The sequence below is a fragment of the Salvelinus sp. IW2-2015 genome, linkage group LG15, assembly GCF_002910315.2.
Source record: "Salvelinus sp. IW2-2015 linkage group LG15, ASM291031v2, whole genome shotgun sequence".
Classification (NCBI taxonomy): Eukaryota; Metazoa; Chordata; class Actinopteri; order Salmoniformes; family Salmonidae; genus Salvelinus; species Salvelinus sp. IW2-2015.
The window spans coordinates 2,367,745-2,383,182 of record NC_036855.1 but is presented as its reverse complement, the minus strand read 5'-3'; the positions used below and the strand labels follow the sequence as shown (position 1 = coordinate 2,383,182).

Sequence of the window (15,438 nt, the reverse complement as noted above, 5' to 3'; positions counted from 1 at the left end):
TTCTCTGCATCTTAGCCTATGACAGCACGGGACCTAAATGAGGGCTGGTGACTAATATACATTTTACAAAAGTTATAGGGGAATGGGTCAATTCTTAAGTATTTCAGACACATCAAATATGCCCCAGGGAAAAGTATGCAGCTCTGATTATTGTCAGTGTGTTGAGAATGGAAGGTATCCCCTCTGAAAGTCCAGTGTGTTGAGAAAAGGTATCCCTCTGAAAAGTCCAGTGTGTTGAGAAAGTGTATCCTCTGAAAGTCCAGTGTGTTGAGAAAGGTATCCCCTCTGAAAGTCGCAGTTTGTTGAAGAAAGGTATCCCCTCTGAAAGTACCAAGTGTGTTGAGAAGGTATCCCTCTGAAAGTCGCAGTGTGTTGAGAAAGGATATCTCCTCTGAAAGTCCAGTTTGTTGAGAAAAGGTAATCTCTCCGGCCTCTGAAAGTCCAGTTTGTTGAGAAAGGTATGCACGCCTCTGAAAAGTCAGTGTGTTGAGAAAGGTATGCCCTCTGAAAGTCGCAGTGTGTTGGAAAGGGTCATTCCCCTCTGAAGCCAGTTTGTTGAGAAAGGTATCCCCCTCTGGAAAGTCCAACGTGTGTTTAGAAAGGTATCCGCCTCTGAAAGTCCAGTTTGTTGAGAAAGGTATCCCTCTGAAAGTCCAGTGTGTTGAGAAGGTATCGTTCCTCTGAAAGCCAGTGTGTTGAGAGGTATCGCCTCTGAAAGTCCGTGTGTTGAAAGGTATCGCCCTTCTGAAAGGTCAGTTGTGTTGAGGAAATGGCTTTCTCAACACACTGGACTTTCAGAGGGGATACCTTTCTCAACACACTGGACTTTCAGAGGGGATACCTTTCTCAACACACTGGACTTTCAGAGTGGATACCCGCCCAAACTTTTGAGTGTTCTGAATACTTAAAGAATTGACCCATTCCCCTATAACTTTTGTAATAATGTATATAGTCACCAGTCATTTAGGTGTCCCGTGCTGTCAATAGGCTAAGGTGAGAGAAATGTGTTGTTCTGCTGCTGCTGGTTGATTGGTTGATTAGAGAGAGATGTCAGGAAGAGTCATAGTAAGTGATCACAGTGTTCTCTCTCTCTCTCCTTCTATTACATTCCGGCCAGCCTCCACGCCGTTCCCTTTCCTGAGGTTATTACAGGTGGGCTGTCAGAAAAAGCTCCACTACTCTGTAGCTGAGTGGGGGTTGACAATGTCCCAGAAACATCCTTCAGCCTTCTCCTTCGCTGATAGGACATTTCAAAATGTCAACACTTCTCACTAAGCACTGAGAATGGAAGAAAGCATTCATTGTACAACTACTTTATTAAATAATAACTGCCTGCCTCACATCATATTATTTGAATGTGACCCTTTAAGAATTGCACTAGACTTATTTTATGAAAGCATACCGTCTGTATCTGTCTGTTTCCGTCTGTCTCCGTCTTTTTCCGTCTTTTTCCGTCTGTATCCATTTGTCCCTCCGTCGGTCTCTGTTTGTCCCTCCGTCTGTCTCCGTCGGTATCCGTCTGTATCCATCTGTCCCTCCGTCCGTCTCCGTCTGTCCTTCCGTCTGTCCTTCCGTCCGTCTCCGTCGGTCTCCGTCTGTCTCCGTCGGTCTCCGTCGGTCTCCGTCTGTCTCTGTCTGTCTCTGTCTGTATCTGTCTGTATCTGTCTGTCTTTCTCCGTCTGTCTCCATCTGTATCCGTCTGTCTCGAGTTTGTCTCTGTCTGTATCTGTCCGTCTGCCTCCGTCTGTCCCCATCTGTATCCATCTGTCTCTCCATCTGTATCTGTCTGTCTCGAGTCTGTCTCCGTCTGTGTCCATCTGTCTTTCTCTGTCTGTATCTGTCCGTCTGTCTCTGTCTGTCTCCGTCTGTCTCCGTCTGTATCTGTTTGTCAGTATCTGTCTGTATCTATCTGTCTATTTCTGTCTATATCTATCTGTCTGCCTCTGTCTGTCTATATTTTTCTGTCTCTGTCTGTGGTTCTTCCTTTAAAAGTTTTGAGTTTATGCCACGACCATTAGTGGTAGATGGTGTCATTCTGTCATTGCACCACAATATCACAAGGGGGAGTTAGAACACTGATCTATCGGTAGTCTAAACTGTTGCAATTAATGGAGGTGTTTTCAGTCTGAGAGTCTCCTCTGGCACTAGAGTCCTGCATCAGGCAACACCAAAAAAAATGGCGGTGGTCCTGGAGTTAAGAGAGAACTTGAGTAAATACAATGGGGGAATTTCACTTGACATGTGGAGTGATGATTATCGAAAAATAGGCACGTTGGGTTTCTCTATCTCTAAAAACGGGGGGAAAGTAAGGAACTTGTCTGTCGGCCCTGCATTAAAGACCAAAATTGGTTAAAGAAAATTGTGATTTATAAAAATATATACCGATTCCATGGCACATAGTTTATGAATTGACAGGCAATTTTTCGTTTATTATAACTGACTGCAGGCCTAAAAGCTATRGGTTTAAGCTTCTAAATTAATTATTATATTGAAGATAGAAGCCGCCTCCTAATGAGTTCCGAAAGCCGATCTGTGAACCAACGATTATTATTATTACTGAATGGGGACTGGTGTTGGTAAATCAATCAGATTTTTATTTGGAAATGTTAGAACTATTTTGCTCTTCACTTGCAGTCACTTAGTAGCTTAGGCTTACAGTACTCTGGACCAGTCCCTACAGTACTCTGGACCGGTCCCGTTGTACATCGCCATATTGTTCTAACTGAAACCCGTGATTTTAAAATGAATCAGCTGATGCATTGGTCCAGAGCCAGGTGGTATTGGCGGAGACTCAGGCGGAGAATGACGCGTTGAAGAGGGCGAGGAACGATATGAAGTCACAATCCATGCCAGACACACCTGTGAGCTCTGGAACTCCACCTCCTGTTTGTGGACTCTGTAAACAACGTGTCCTTGATGAAAATACCTGTCTAAATGCCTTCTCTTTAAACATTTGGATAATAAAGCATTTAAAGGCTGACATTGTTTGATTTTAATACTTCTGACATCCAAAATTCTAACTCCACCCATAACCATTGGTCTTTTAAACATTCCCAGGAGGCATGGATTATTAGAACCTACCGCAGGCCTAAAAGCTATGGGAGCAAACAACGTTTCCATGATGGGCTATTAGCAGGACAATAGACTTCAATCTTTACAAAAAGATAGCTTGGGCTAAGTGTGGAAAAAAAATCCTAACGTTTTACATTTCTAACTACAAACATCATGCAACCGCAAAAAGTCGGGTAAAACATCAACATCTTTATGCTTTCGTTAATAAAATAATAAAAATACTCTTTCAAAATGCAGATGTTTATTTCAACTATCAGCAGACTCTTGCCGAGTTTAGGGACTTTAAATATATGAATGGATCCATAATGAATTATTGTGGGAATAAATGGAAGAGGCAAGTGGAAGGGGGAAAAAAGTAARGAACTGTCGGCCCTGGAGGTATTTTGAAAACACGACAGAAATATTGTAATAAAGTAGGCTAATGAAGGCAAGACATTGTTGCTTACTGGAACGCCCAAAGTTATCCAATAGTTATAATATGATTTGAAGCAATAGCCTACCTGCGTGTGGTCAACTATTTCAGCACTGTTTCACGCTGCTCTGAGACAAGCAAAACGACTTAATAAACATACATTTTAAAACAGTTTAAAAAAAATATTGAATTCAATAATATATTTGTACCACTGTAGATGCTGCGGTCAGTTTGGGTTGAGTCCTATTGTAAAGTGTAGCCTATAAAAGCCAAAATGGGCAAACGTACAATGTATTCAATTCTTAAGTACTCTAAAACTAGATTTTCCCCAACAAAAAAATGCATCAACCCCTACAAATATATAAATGTATTATTAACCCTGCATTGTAATTGTATAAAAGCCCCATAGATATTAATTTAGAATCCTCTGAATTTAATTTAATCTACTAGTGTACAAGGACATTTTATTGATCTGCCAGTATTTTAATTTAGAGATTCCGGTAAACTCTTTGATGTGTCCTTTTATGTGTCCTACCAATTATTATTGGATTATTCACCATGGCAACCAATTCAATTAATTTCTTAGTTAGGTTGGCTTTTGTTGAGAACCCGTTTTCATTTGATATTTCTGTTTTTGACCAAATGTAAGTCAGAACAAATACTTATTTAACTTTTATAATATTCCTGTTGCATATAGATGCTGTGTTTTTAGTTGATGGTCAATATTAAAAACAGTCGAAAGCATTTGTAAATTCAATCGCTTTATTGTTTAATTATTTAAGGCTTCTTTCTCTTCTCTGTGCTGGAGTTCTTTTAAGAATAAAGTAGGCTAATGAAGGCAACAAATTGTTGCTTACTGTAACACCCAAAGTCATCCAATTGTTATTATAGGATTTGAGACAAGCATGATGACTGGTCTTGATAAATCAACRAGATTTTTATTTTCACTGAATCTCCGTTTGGGTATTGGTTAGACTACAATTAGGGTGTGTAAATGTTAGGATTATTTTGCTCTTCGCCATATTTTCCTAACGGAAACCCTGAGGGTTTCGTTTTTCATTTTTCTTGGAATAGAAGCRCCATAATATTAATCTAATTAATTAAGCGAAATTAAGCTGTGCAGCAGTACGACACAAATTTTAAAGGAAGAACCACTGTATTTGTCTGTGTCCATCTATCCTGTCTCTATCTGTCTGTCTCTATCTGTCTGTCTCTGTCTGTCTCTATCTGTCTGTCTCTGTCTCTATCTGTCTGTCTCTGTCTCTGTCTGTCTCTATCTGTCTGTCTCTGTCTCTATCTGTCTGTATCATTCTGTATTTGTCAAGGTCAACTCACATCTTCTGCTGTTTGACTAAATCCCCACATATACTCACCATGATAGTAACAATGTGTACTAGATCTGATCTGCATAACATGCCTGTTATACTCATTTAATGGAAAAAATACTTGACCAGATTGATTTTCTTGACGAGATTGATTCCTCCAATTTTACTTGCCATAAATATGGAAATCTGTGATATACTGGACACAGAATCCTTTTGTTGTGGTCCCTGAAACAGATTGTGGGGCAGTGATTTAGACAGGCCCACTTGGCCTGTTGGGGTTTCTGTACATCATTTTGGCTTGTGGAAAATGATTTGGGCTTGTGAAAAAAATGGTCCGGTATGGGGGCCTTGATGGAAAAAAATAGGGTCGTTGTGTTAGAAATGCCCAGGATGATTTCTGGTCCAAGACTGTCCCCATTTGACCCAGAGTGGTCTGCTAGCCAGCAGCAGGACCCTGCTAGCCAACAGCAGGACCCTGTGGAGAGACTGTGGTTTACAGAAGTAGCACAAGCTCTTGCCCCATTAAGTGAGCAGAGGTAATGGTGAGTGAAAGGTTTGTTGGGGATACACCAACAAGAGCCCACACACTTTCTGGCACTGCCCTGGTCTCTCTCTCTCTCTCTCTCTCTCTCTCTCTCTCTCTCTCTCTCTCTCTCTCTCTCTCTCTCACACTCACACTCACACTCACACTCACACTCACACTCACACTCACTCACTCATCTCTCTCCCCCCGCACCTTCCCTGATCTCTCTCTCCCTGGTCTTTCTCCTCCCATCTTTCCCTCTCCCACTCTCGTTGACTCTGGGGGATACATGTGTTTCTGTTTAAAGTCACATCAAAATCACTGATTACCTCCATCAATAAGTCACCTGCTAAGCTAATGAAACAGCCCTTCTCAAATTACAGACCTGCTTTATGGCTTTTCTGCATCTGTTCAGCCCTCACTACAGAGCCAGATATATAGCACTACAATCTTAGAAAAAAAATTGCTATCTAGAACCTAAAAGGGTTCTTCGACTGTCCCCATATGATAACCCTTTGAAGAACCCTTTTTGGTTCTAGGTAGATCCCTTTTGGTTCCAGGGAGAACCCTTTTTGGTTCCAGGGAGAACCCTTTCCACAGAGGCTTCTACATGGAACCCAAAAGGGTCCTACCTGGAATCAAAAAGGGTTCTACCTGGAACCAAAAAGGGTTCTACCTGGAACCAAAAAGGGTTCTACCTGGAACCAAAAAGGGTTCTCCTATGAGGACAGCCGAAGAACCTTTTTGGAACCCTTTTTTTCTGATTGTAGCTAGCCTAACTGGAGGTTTGTTTGTGGTCGGGTCAAGAAAGAAAACAGTCTATTCTCAAGTCTCTTCCTGATGTTGTTTTAAACTTATAAGGTTAGGAGGCCCAGTGAGTGAATCAAAAAGGAAATGTCCATCCTTCTTTCGTGTACGGCTTAAAGCAGGATTTGTGTGCTTGTGTTTCCCCCCTTTCCCACACTAAAAGAGAGCAGGACATTCCCTCATAGCATGTAATTCACTTATATATCGTGAATATATCATTGGCGGCCATTATTCTCATTTATTTTGCTTGGCCTCTTCAAGGCCTCAACTGTCTAGCAGCACTGCTCCCCTTTGCCTCTCTTACAAAGAGAAAGATTTCCTCAGTAATAAGAGAAACATGCATTCTGAACCCACACATTTGATTGAACACTTTGTTTTGAATGACTTTAAAGAAAACTAAAATGGTTCCCTGAAACGGGCTAGTTTATTTGAGCACGTCAACTACCGAGTGCTCAGCTCCCTGATTTAGTCTGTTTTTTTCTTCTGTTTGGCACCAAATTAATATTGTCTCAGTACTTGGTTGTCTCCTCCACACTACAGCCTCCTTCCTCCTGGTACAGTAGCTCTGGTCTAGGTCTCTCTGGTCACCTCTCTGTGTCGCTACCCATGGTGCAGCTCCAGAGGGGAGTGAGGAAGCTGTGTGGAAACAGACTGGAATGTGGTGTCTTAGTGAGGCACTGGGGACCATGGAAGAGCCAGCTGGAGAATCACTCACAGAGCCTGCTGAGGACAGCCTGACCGGCTGATCCCTAAGTCACAGACTTCTGTGTTCCTCCATGTCTTTGTCTGCTTGTCTGTCTGCAGACATTACTTTTACGCTTGTTCGGTCTCTCAGGGGGTGTCAGTCAAATGATGCCTGTTTCTTACAGGGCTGGATCCATACTTTTCTTTTCTCAAGGATCCACCAATGACACAGTCTATAGTGAATTTTTGTGCTCGCTGTTATCGATTTGTCTTCAACTCCAGCAACGCTCTACGAAGCAGTACCGATATCAGTCTTTTCTGTGCTGTCCATCTCATCCATAATGGATGTATAATGAAATCATGAACAGTAACTCCCATGGATTTAAATAGGCATAAACTACTCAGCACCAGCTGTCCCCCGGCAAGATGTACTGTACTGTATGTTAACTACTAAAGAGCTTGGTTTAAACACAAGAATAATGTAGGAAATCAGGGCACTCACTTTTCCCTTTAGCCAATCAAAAGCACTATAAAGATAACTGTCTTCAAACCTCAAGGCAGTCTAATAACTGTAATAACACCTGTATGAATTGTCCCAGCGCTGCCATTCCCTGTGATGTCATTCTCATGCAGTCAAGCCCTCCACTCCACACCCTACTAACACACATACTCTACAAAACAGCTAGGGATGTAGGTGTGAGAATAGAGGTCCCAGTGGACAGGCATTAGAATCCAGTGGCTTCCTCTCTGCTACGAACCACCTCAGATCCCTGACAACTCCTGTGACTTGAGCTTTGCTCGGGGACTGTCCACTTGCCTTTGTAAATGCTGCGTTTGTCCTCTATTTTACTCTCTCTCTCTCTCCCCCCCCATCACTGTGTTTGCTGTCACGTGACCCCGGCCATTGGGCTGAATTCACAAAGAGGGCATAGAAAACCACGAGGACCARAAACCTAAAGCAGGGCTTAAATACACAATGAAAAGATGGTGTCTCCAAAATGGCTACACGGTTGCCCACACCCCTCCTCCTGGTTTCCATGCCTATTTAATGTTTCCATGGTTTACTCTCTTTGCAAAGGTAGCCTACATGCGTCATTGTGTGCTTGTGAGATGAGTCACCTAACTGTGGTGGACTACTGATCATGCTAAATTCCTGGGCTGGACGAAGTGTTCTCAATGAAATCGAGAAATGTCTGTATTCTTTTTTCATACTCAAGGTCTCTCCGTGTCCTCGGTGGAGGCATTCTATAATCTCTCAATATACCAAGGGGCCTTGAGATGCCGCAGATTTGATATTGGTGTTCAGGTGGTCTCGGCTATAGGATTGTCCAGCTGTATCTACATTCCCTGTCTGTGAATAGAGATGTGTGCATGCTGAATTTCAATTCTGTGCCGAGATCTCTGCTTGGTTTACTGCTACAGCAGTTTTAGCTTCTTGTCGGGAGGAGTTCAGTTTCGTWGACTTTTCAGTAAATTGCCAAATGGATAATCCTGATAATCAAATGAGGAATTCAGTGGGAGGACCACGAGAGTTCTGAAGCTGAGGCCAGTAGGAAAGCATGAACAATACTACTAAAACACTTACAATGGAGGGCGATTCATATTATGTACTTCTGAGATAAATGTGCATTTTGCTATTTTACTTTTTTTTTTTCATCAGCCTTCTTTTCATGGTCCTTCGAGCCAGATAGATTGGGTCGCACCTGGAATTTGATCATGATTGTTCAATTAATGTTTTGTCTTTATTTCTCCCCTCCAGATCTCAGGAAAACGTTTGACCAGGAGCCACTGGGGAAGGAGGTGTCACTGGAACAGGAAGTTCTTCTCCAGTGCCGCCCACCTGAGGGCATACCTGCTGCAGAGGTATTTATCAACTTCCTGTTTCCATCCTTACACTACAGTGTTGTCTATATTTTACAGTTTGACTATTGGGACTCCACTGGAACGTTAGCTAACGTGGTAGTAACGTTCACTGTTTGGTGGGTTGGTCTACTCTGCTGGTAGACTGGATCGCACGTTATGTTTTGTTCTACAGTATCTGGTCATCTCATCAAAGTTGTAATAATATTTTATCCCACATAAATACTAGAACACTACATTTTCTTACACTTTGGTGTTGGATAAGTGGACTTTGAACTGGGTTACACTTTGTGAGAGATTGAGAGCCTCCTCCTGCTGTGCTGAAGGACGTATGGAGCTCTGCGACCAGGGCAGAGAAAGCGAGAGAGCCAGAGACAGAGAGAAAAGTTCTCTGCCCCTGCTCTCTCTCTCTCTCTCTTCCTCCTTCACTCTGCACGGTTGATGACACAACAGTAACATTTTACAATCCCACTCTCAGCACGCAATGCTCTCAGGCCTTATCCTGTTCACTCCGATACGGCCATAAGAGTTTTAGGAATTCTCCTGCAGGAAAAATAAAGCTAATAAATTGGTCGATTGGTTCGTTCAATTGAACAGAGAGGCTTCAGGGGGTCTGGTCTCTGCACCAGTTTCATATTTGTTCCCCCTCCGTTTTTACCTCATGCATTTTTCATTCATTTTAGCTGTCATAATGGGATCACCCTGCAAAAAAGGATTGATGTCTCTGCTCTTGAGGTTAATACGATTTATTGATCCTCTGTATTTAAGTCAAAATGCTATTGTCTCTCTTATTGGCTAGGCGGTGTGTTTGACCTGTGACCTCTGAACTCTGCCCTCTCCTTCTACTCAAAATTGATGGACAGGCCTGATAAGTTTAATAACTTTTTTTTAGGAGGTGCTAATATTAGTGCTGGTGGGTCAAGCCCGTGGACTCTTGTGAAAGTGTCGGGCTGCAACTTGAAACGTGAACCCTCGCACACATGCCTATCAGCATTTGGCGACATACAACCTTGCCACTTAAGTCATTTAGCAGACACGCTGATCCAGAGCAACTTACAGGAAATAGTGAGTGCATACATTTGCTCATACAGGTCCCCAGCAGAAATCAAACCCACAACCCTGGCATTGCAAGCACCATGCTCAACCAACTGAGCCACACGGGACCGGTGACTTAATAGACAGGTGATGAGAAATCCGGGACTGCCGCTCAGCCTAGGATTAGATGCTAAATGCAGTACGAGACTTTGGCTGATGTCTGACTTAACTCTGACTGACGACTGACTTTGATGTATGAAGATGTCCTAAAATGGACACCGTACTAGTGTGAGCTGTGAGGGGTCAAGTTCAAAATCCTTGAAGAAAAAGATGTGTAGCCATAACAGTAGAACTCAATATCTTGTGAGTTTGACTGGTATTGCTCTGAATCGTTCTGTCAATATATCACTTTTGAATGGCAATTCGGGAAGAATTTCAGGGTAGTTTGAAAAGTACAGAATCTTTTTGGACTTTGTTGCTGATGAAAGGCATGGTTCAACAGAGATTGGTGGGAGGTTAATATACAGACACACAGGCAAGGGGGCTGGGACTAGACTGCTAGACTTTAGACATTGCAGCACTGTTGATTGTGTCTCAAAACTTCTAATTGGTGGAAAGACTGGTGCTGACCCGGAAAGACCAATTCAAGACAATAGAGTTCACATTGATGGGCTGGGCTGTTTCTGGGCTGGGCTGGGCTGTGTCTGGGCTGGGCTGGGCTGTGTCTGGCTGGACTCTGTCTGGGCTGGGCTGCACTGTGTTTGGGCTGGACTGGCGTGTCTGAGCTAGGACATGTAACAGAGAATGCGAGGCCTGTGTCTGGGCCTGGGCCTGTTGTCCTGAGCTGTGACTGGGCTGTGTATGGCTGGACTGCTATGTTAGGACTGGCGTACTGGGACTGTGGCACTGGTCTAGGGCTGGCTGTGTCTGGGCTGACTGCTGCTGAGCTGCGGACTGGGCATGTGTATGGGCTGGACTGCCGTCTGCGGCCTGCACTGCGTGCTCGTCGTCCAGCGGCTGTGCCTGCTGCCTAGTGTCTGGGACTGGGCTGACTGTCTGGGCTGAGCGCTAAGTGTCTGGGCTGCCGACTGTGTCTGCGATTGACGGGCTGTGCTGGGCTGTGGCTGGGCCTGGTCTGGGCTGTGTCTGGGCCCTGCTACGGCTGTGTCTGCGCGCGGGCACTGGCCTGCTGTCTGGGACTGAAAGGCTGTGTCTGCGGCTGGGCTGAGCTGTGTCTAGGCTGGCGCCTATTGCTATGCCGCTGGAACTGTGTCTTGGGCATGTGTCTGCGCTGGACTGTTCTGGCCATGGCTGAGTCCTGAGCTGGGCTGGGCTGGTATGGGCTGGGCTTGTTATGGGCTGCGAACTGTTTTCCTGCGCTGGACTGGCGCCTGTCTCTGGGCTGGCTCGCTCTCAGCATAGTCTGGCTGGCTAGGGCTCTCGCTGTGTACTGGCTGCCCTCTGCCTGTCTTGGCTGGGCTGTGATCTGAAGCTCCGAATCGGACTGTTGTACAATAGCGCTAGGTCAATGGGAATGTGTCCTGAAGGCATGTGTCTGCGGCTGGCGCTGTGTCTGGAACTGCGGCATGCCGACTGTGTCTGGCTGGCTGGCCTCGTGTCTGCGGCTGCTGTTCTGGCTGGAGCCTGGTCGACTGGACGTGCCCACTGGTCTGGTGCTGGCTGTGCGCTGCGGCCGCTGGGCGCTAAACGCTGTGCGTTGTCTGCGGCCTGTGGAAGTGAAAGAACACAAGAACTGCAGTGAATAAAGACATCAGACAGTTGATGACAGGACAGCTCTGACTGCTCCTTCTCTGACATGCTCCAGAAACCCTTGTAGCGACCGAGCCGACCATACCAGAACACCAGACACAGAACTGCAGTCTGCTGAACTGCAGACCTTACATCTTAGAGATACTAAGCACCCACTTGGACACACACAGATGCAGCGACAACATAAAGCAACACTTGTTAAATGACAAACACCAAAGCTTGACATGCCCGCAACGTACACACACGCCACACCACACACACACACCCCACACACACACAACACCACACACCAACACACAACACACAACACACACAACACGACACAACACACAACACACACCACACCACACACCACACACACACACACACACACACACACACACACACACACACACTAAGAACAGTCATCTTCCTTCTCCAAGAAAGATTCTTGATGCCAGCCACTCTGAAGCAGATGACATTAGTCTGGTCATGTCAGAATGCATCAGTGATGTGGTATCTTCATACGGCCCAGGGGTCCCTCTGTACGCCTTGTGTCTGGCCGTGGGTCAGGAAAAGACAGGTCATGTTGTTGGCTAATGTATCAGAGGATCAAGGCTCACTGATGCCCTGCAGGCTCTTCCGATGAAGAGCCCTGACTGGACTGGACTCACTGGACAGCGCCACCGAAGTGGCAATTTAAATCCAGTCAAACTAGAGTGTAGAGTGCGGCTGATGTACTGTACTAGCAGAGTAGTGAGTGCCTTGGTGAGCGAGTCGCGTCCGTGTCATCGTTTACTGTAACTAGGTCAAATGATTGTTAGGGCAAGCTGGGATGGGGCGTACTGTCACTGGGTTCATTTGGTTCTAGTGATACAGAGTATCAGGTAAGCACTCACATACTCTCTCCAGACTGTCGGTCGGGTGTAGACGTGAATACCGGCGAGGTCTTGCGGCGAGGTAGAAAATGTAGACCGGCTGGTGCCATGCCAGTGCCCAGAGTAATAGTCGTGTTGCCTTCCAAGCGAAGCAGCATTGCAGCAGTTTGTGGTGTGAGGAAGCACTAAAATCCCCAACCCTCCCCCTCACCTCTTTCTCCACCTAGCAGGGTCTTGTTGGCAGGCCCAGGTTCCAGGCGAGGCCCGTGCTCCCTGCGGGGTCTGGCAGCAGGGGCCCCAACCCTCCTCCAGTCAGTCTCCCTGATTAGTGGTTAGCATTGGCTCCGTGACAACACAAGCCTCTCACAGTCTGGAATGCACAGCGCTAATGGCTCTGTGAGCAAACTTAACGCCAGAGCAGCCGAGCCGCTGGCAAGTTTACAATGCCCCCACATTACACCACTAGCACTCTCCTTTCTCAATCTAATTACGCAAAACAATAATCATTTACATTGCATATAAGAGTACAATTGGTAGCACATTGCTAGAAAAGCCGTGGCTAGGTTTTTGTTCCTGGTAGAAAGTGTTTTTTTTCCACGAGATCCTTGGCTTCAGGCCAAGGTTCAGTGTTTTTAGTTGTGTCCACAAAGGCTGCATCCTAAATAGTACCCTATTCCCTATGTAGTACACTACTTTTGACTAGTGCCAAACTCGTTCATATAATGCACAGGGCCCAATATAATCCTCTGGAGTAAGCTGTGTGCTTTGGCTCATTGGAGTGATTGTCAATGTTTTATCTGAAATCAAATSGAAGCTTTGTCAAAAAAAAACAACAGTTACTGACATTATTATCTGAGATTATCAAGCAATCTCTTTTATTCCGACCTCCTATCCAACAGTAATTCACAAATGGTTCCACTAGACAGCAGCTCTGTCCAAGCAATGCGACATTTTGATGTTAAATGTATTGCGATATTAGAGGTTGTTTTTGTAAAAGCATTGGCATAATATGCTTTCAATTAGAATGATACTGTAAACCTAACTAGGCAATATTATTTCCAGTATTATCCTAATTATAGCCAGATGTCAAAACCTTAAGCCGAACCTACCAGACACTATAACGTACGGTGCCACGTTCTAATACTTTCACTGGTGCAGGGTGAAGATGCTCCTAGATGCTGATCTTGGGTCAGTTTGGCATTCCCCCCACTATTGATTTAAGGTTAAGACTGGGGGGAGGGGAAAGCTGTTCCTAGATCTGTGCCTAGGGGAAACTTCACCCCAGAGCACATTCAGTAACTGGTCATTCTGAATTGAAATGTGTTCTGAACTGAAAAGCTCCTCTGTTCCATTCTAGTCTCCCTGTTCCGTTCAGTGATTCCGTCTAGACTGGTAGATTCTAATCCTGCTCGCTGGACACTAACATGGCGCTAGACAGTTTTTGGCACTTATCTGATTCTAGAGATAGAGAGACAGCATTGCACACTCCAACAAAGCAACAAGCCCCAGACGTTTATTTTGGCTCGTGCACATAGTAAAAGGTTGTGCTTGTTTCTCTAGCCCTGGAAATGACTTAAAACAAAGATCTTCTTGAAATGACTCGTGGTTGGATAGTTTAAGGAAACTATCAATCAAAGAATTCAACTGGAAGCTTTTTATTCAACGGTTACATTTGACCAAAGCTCTGATATGTGCATATCCCCTGGAGAGGAAGGGCAGGGTATAGGCAGAGCATTATATGGTGCTTTAATTGTGTTTGGTTTGAGAACTAAGATGTAGCGTTATGTTTTCCTTTGTGGTGCAGAGGGTAAATTCGTGAGTGGCTCCTTGAGCTAGAAGGGAGCAGGAATGGATAATGATAGAGTTTGTTTGGGCATCCCCCCCATTGAGAACCTCCCCATTCATTACCTCTGGAAGAGCTGTCAAACGTAAAGTGAAAGACTGCGATTCAAATGTACTAGCTACAAAATGCCTCCTGACGTTTTTATTTTCATGTTTCCTCTCTCTCACTGCCCCTCAAATCTTTGGACATTGTTCTTAGATAAAGATGGGGTGAGGGGTGACATAGTATTATGGACTATAGAGGAGCTGGTTGCCACGGAAGCAGACTAAGGCATTTACTCAGGGTTTCCGGGATCCTGCCAGGTTGTCATGGACGACGGGCAAAGGGGATGCCTAGTCAGTTGCACAACTGAATGCATTCAACTGCATTTAACCCAACCCCTCTGAATCAAGAGAGGTGTGGGGGGCTGCCTTAATCGACATCCACGGTGCCCGGGGAGCAGTTGTTGTCGGGGGTTAACTGTCTTTAACCGACCTTTCGGTTACTGGCCCAACGCTTCGCTACCTGCCGCCCCATGGGACCACTATTGCATGGAGGAGGCAACCCTGCAAAGACAAAGGCCTGCATTAAATAACGCTATGCATTATATAACAAACTATGTGCGTTTGTCCGAGAAACAATTTTCAAAAGCTTCAAAAAACGTCTACATTTAAAAGAAATATATATATCATATTGCTAAGCAAATACAATACATATAGTTGTCATCAGAGAGTGAAAATACCATGAATTGTCACGTGATATGCTCCATCAAAACCGAGTGGCTTGTCTTCAATGTTCCCTGTTCAGTATGTGTGTATTAATCCATACACACAGTGAAAGCCTGAACTAAACAGAGAAGAGAATATCGCTATGGTCAATTTTGCTCTATTCAGTCAGCACACTCCAGGAGGAAGTTTCCCCTAGGTACAGAGCTAGGATCAGCTTCCCCTCCCCCAATCTTAACCTTAACCATTAGTGGGGAGAATGCAAAACTGACCCAAGATCATTGTCAGTCAGCACTGCAGTGGGAGGTACCTCTCTAGTTCATTGTCTGGTAGTTAGTTCATTACACCGGGCCAGGCCAGAGCTTGAGGAACCCAGCATATGTTTATATACTCAGAGAAGACGCTCCAGACCCCGCAAGCACAGAGGAAGCCATGGTGTTCATACCATCTGGCTGTCTATCTGTCTGCTAGTCTGCTTTCCTAGCCCCTTACCCCCAAGTACAGACAGTCTGCGTCAACTCAACCATCTGGCTGTCTATCTATCTG

The 15,438-nt window shown here is 44.9% G+C and overlaps 1 protein-coding gene across 1 annotated transcript in view; it reads left to right on the top strand.

Moving 5' to 3' along the window:
• Positions 1-15,438, top strand: part of unc5ca (unc-5 netrin receptor Ca) — a 160,252-nt gene that overhangs the window by 30,391 nt on the left and 114,423 nt on the right. The window contains 1 exon segment of the mRNA XM_024147511.2: positions 8,583-8,686. Coding sequence (XP_024003279.2) covers positions 8,583-8,686 — 104 coding nt within the window.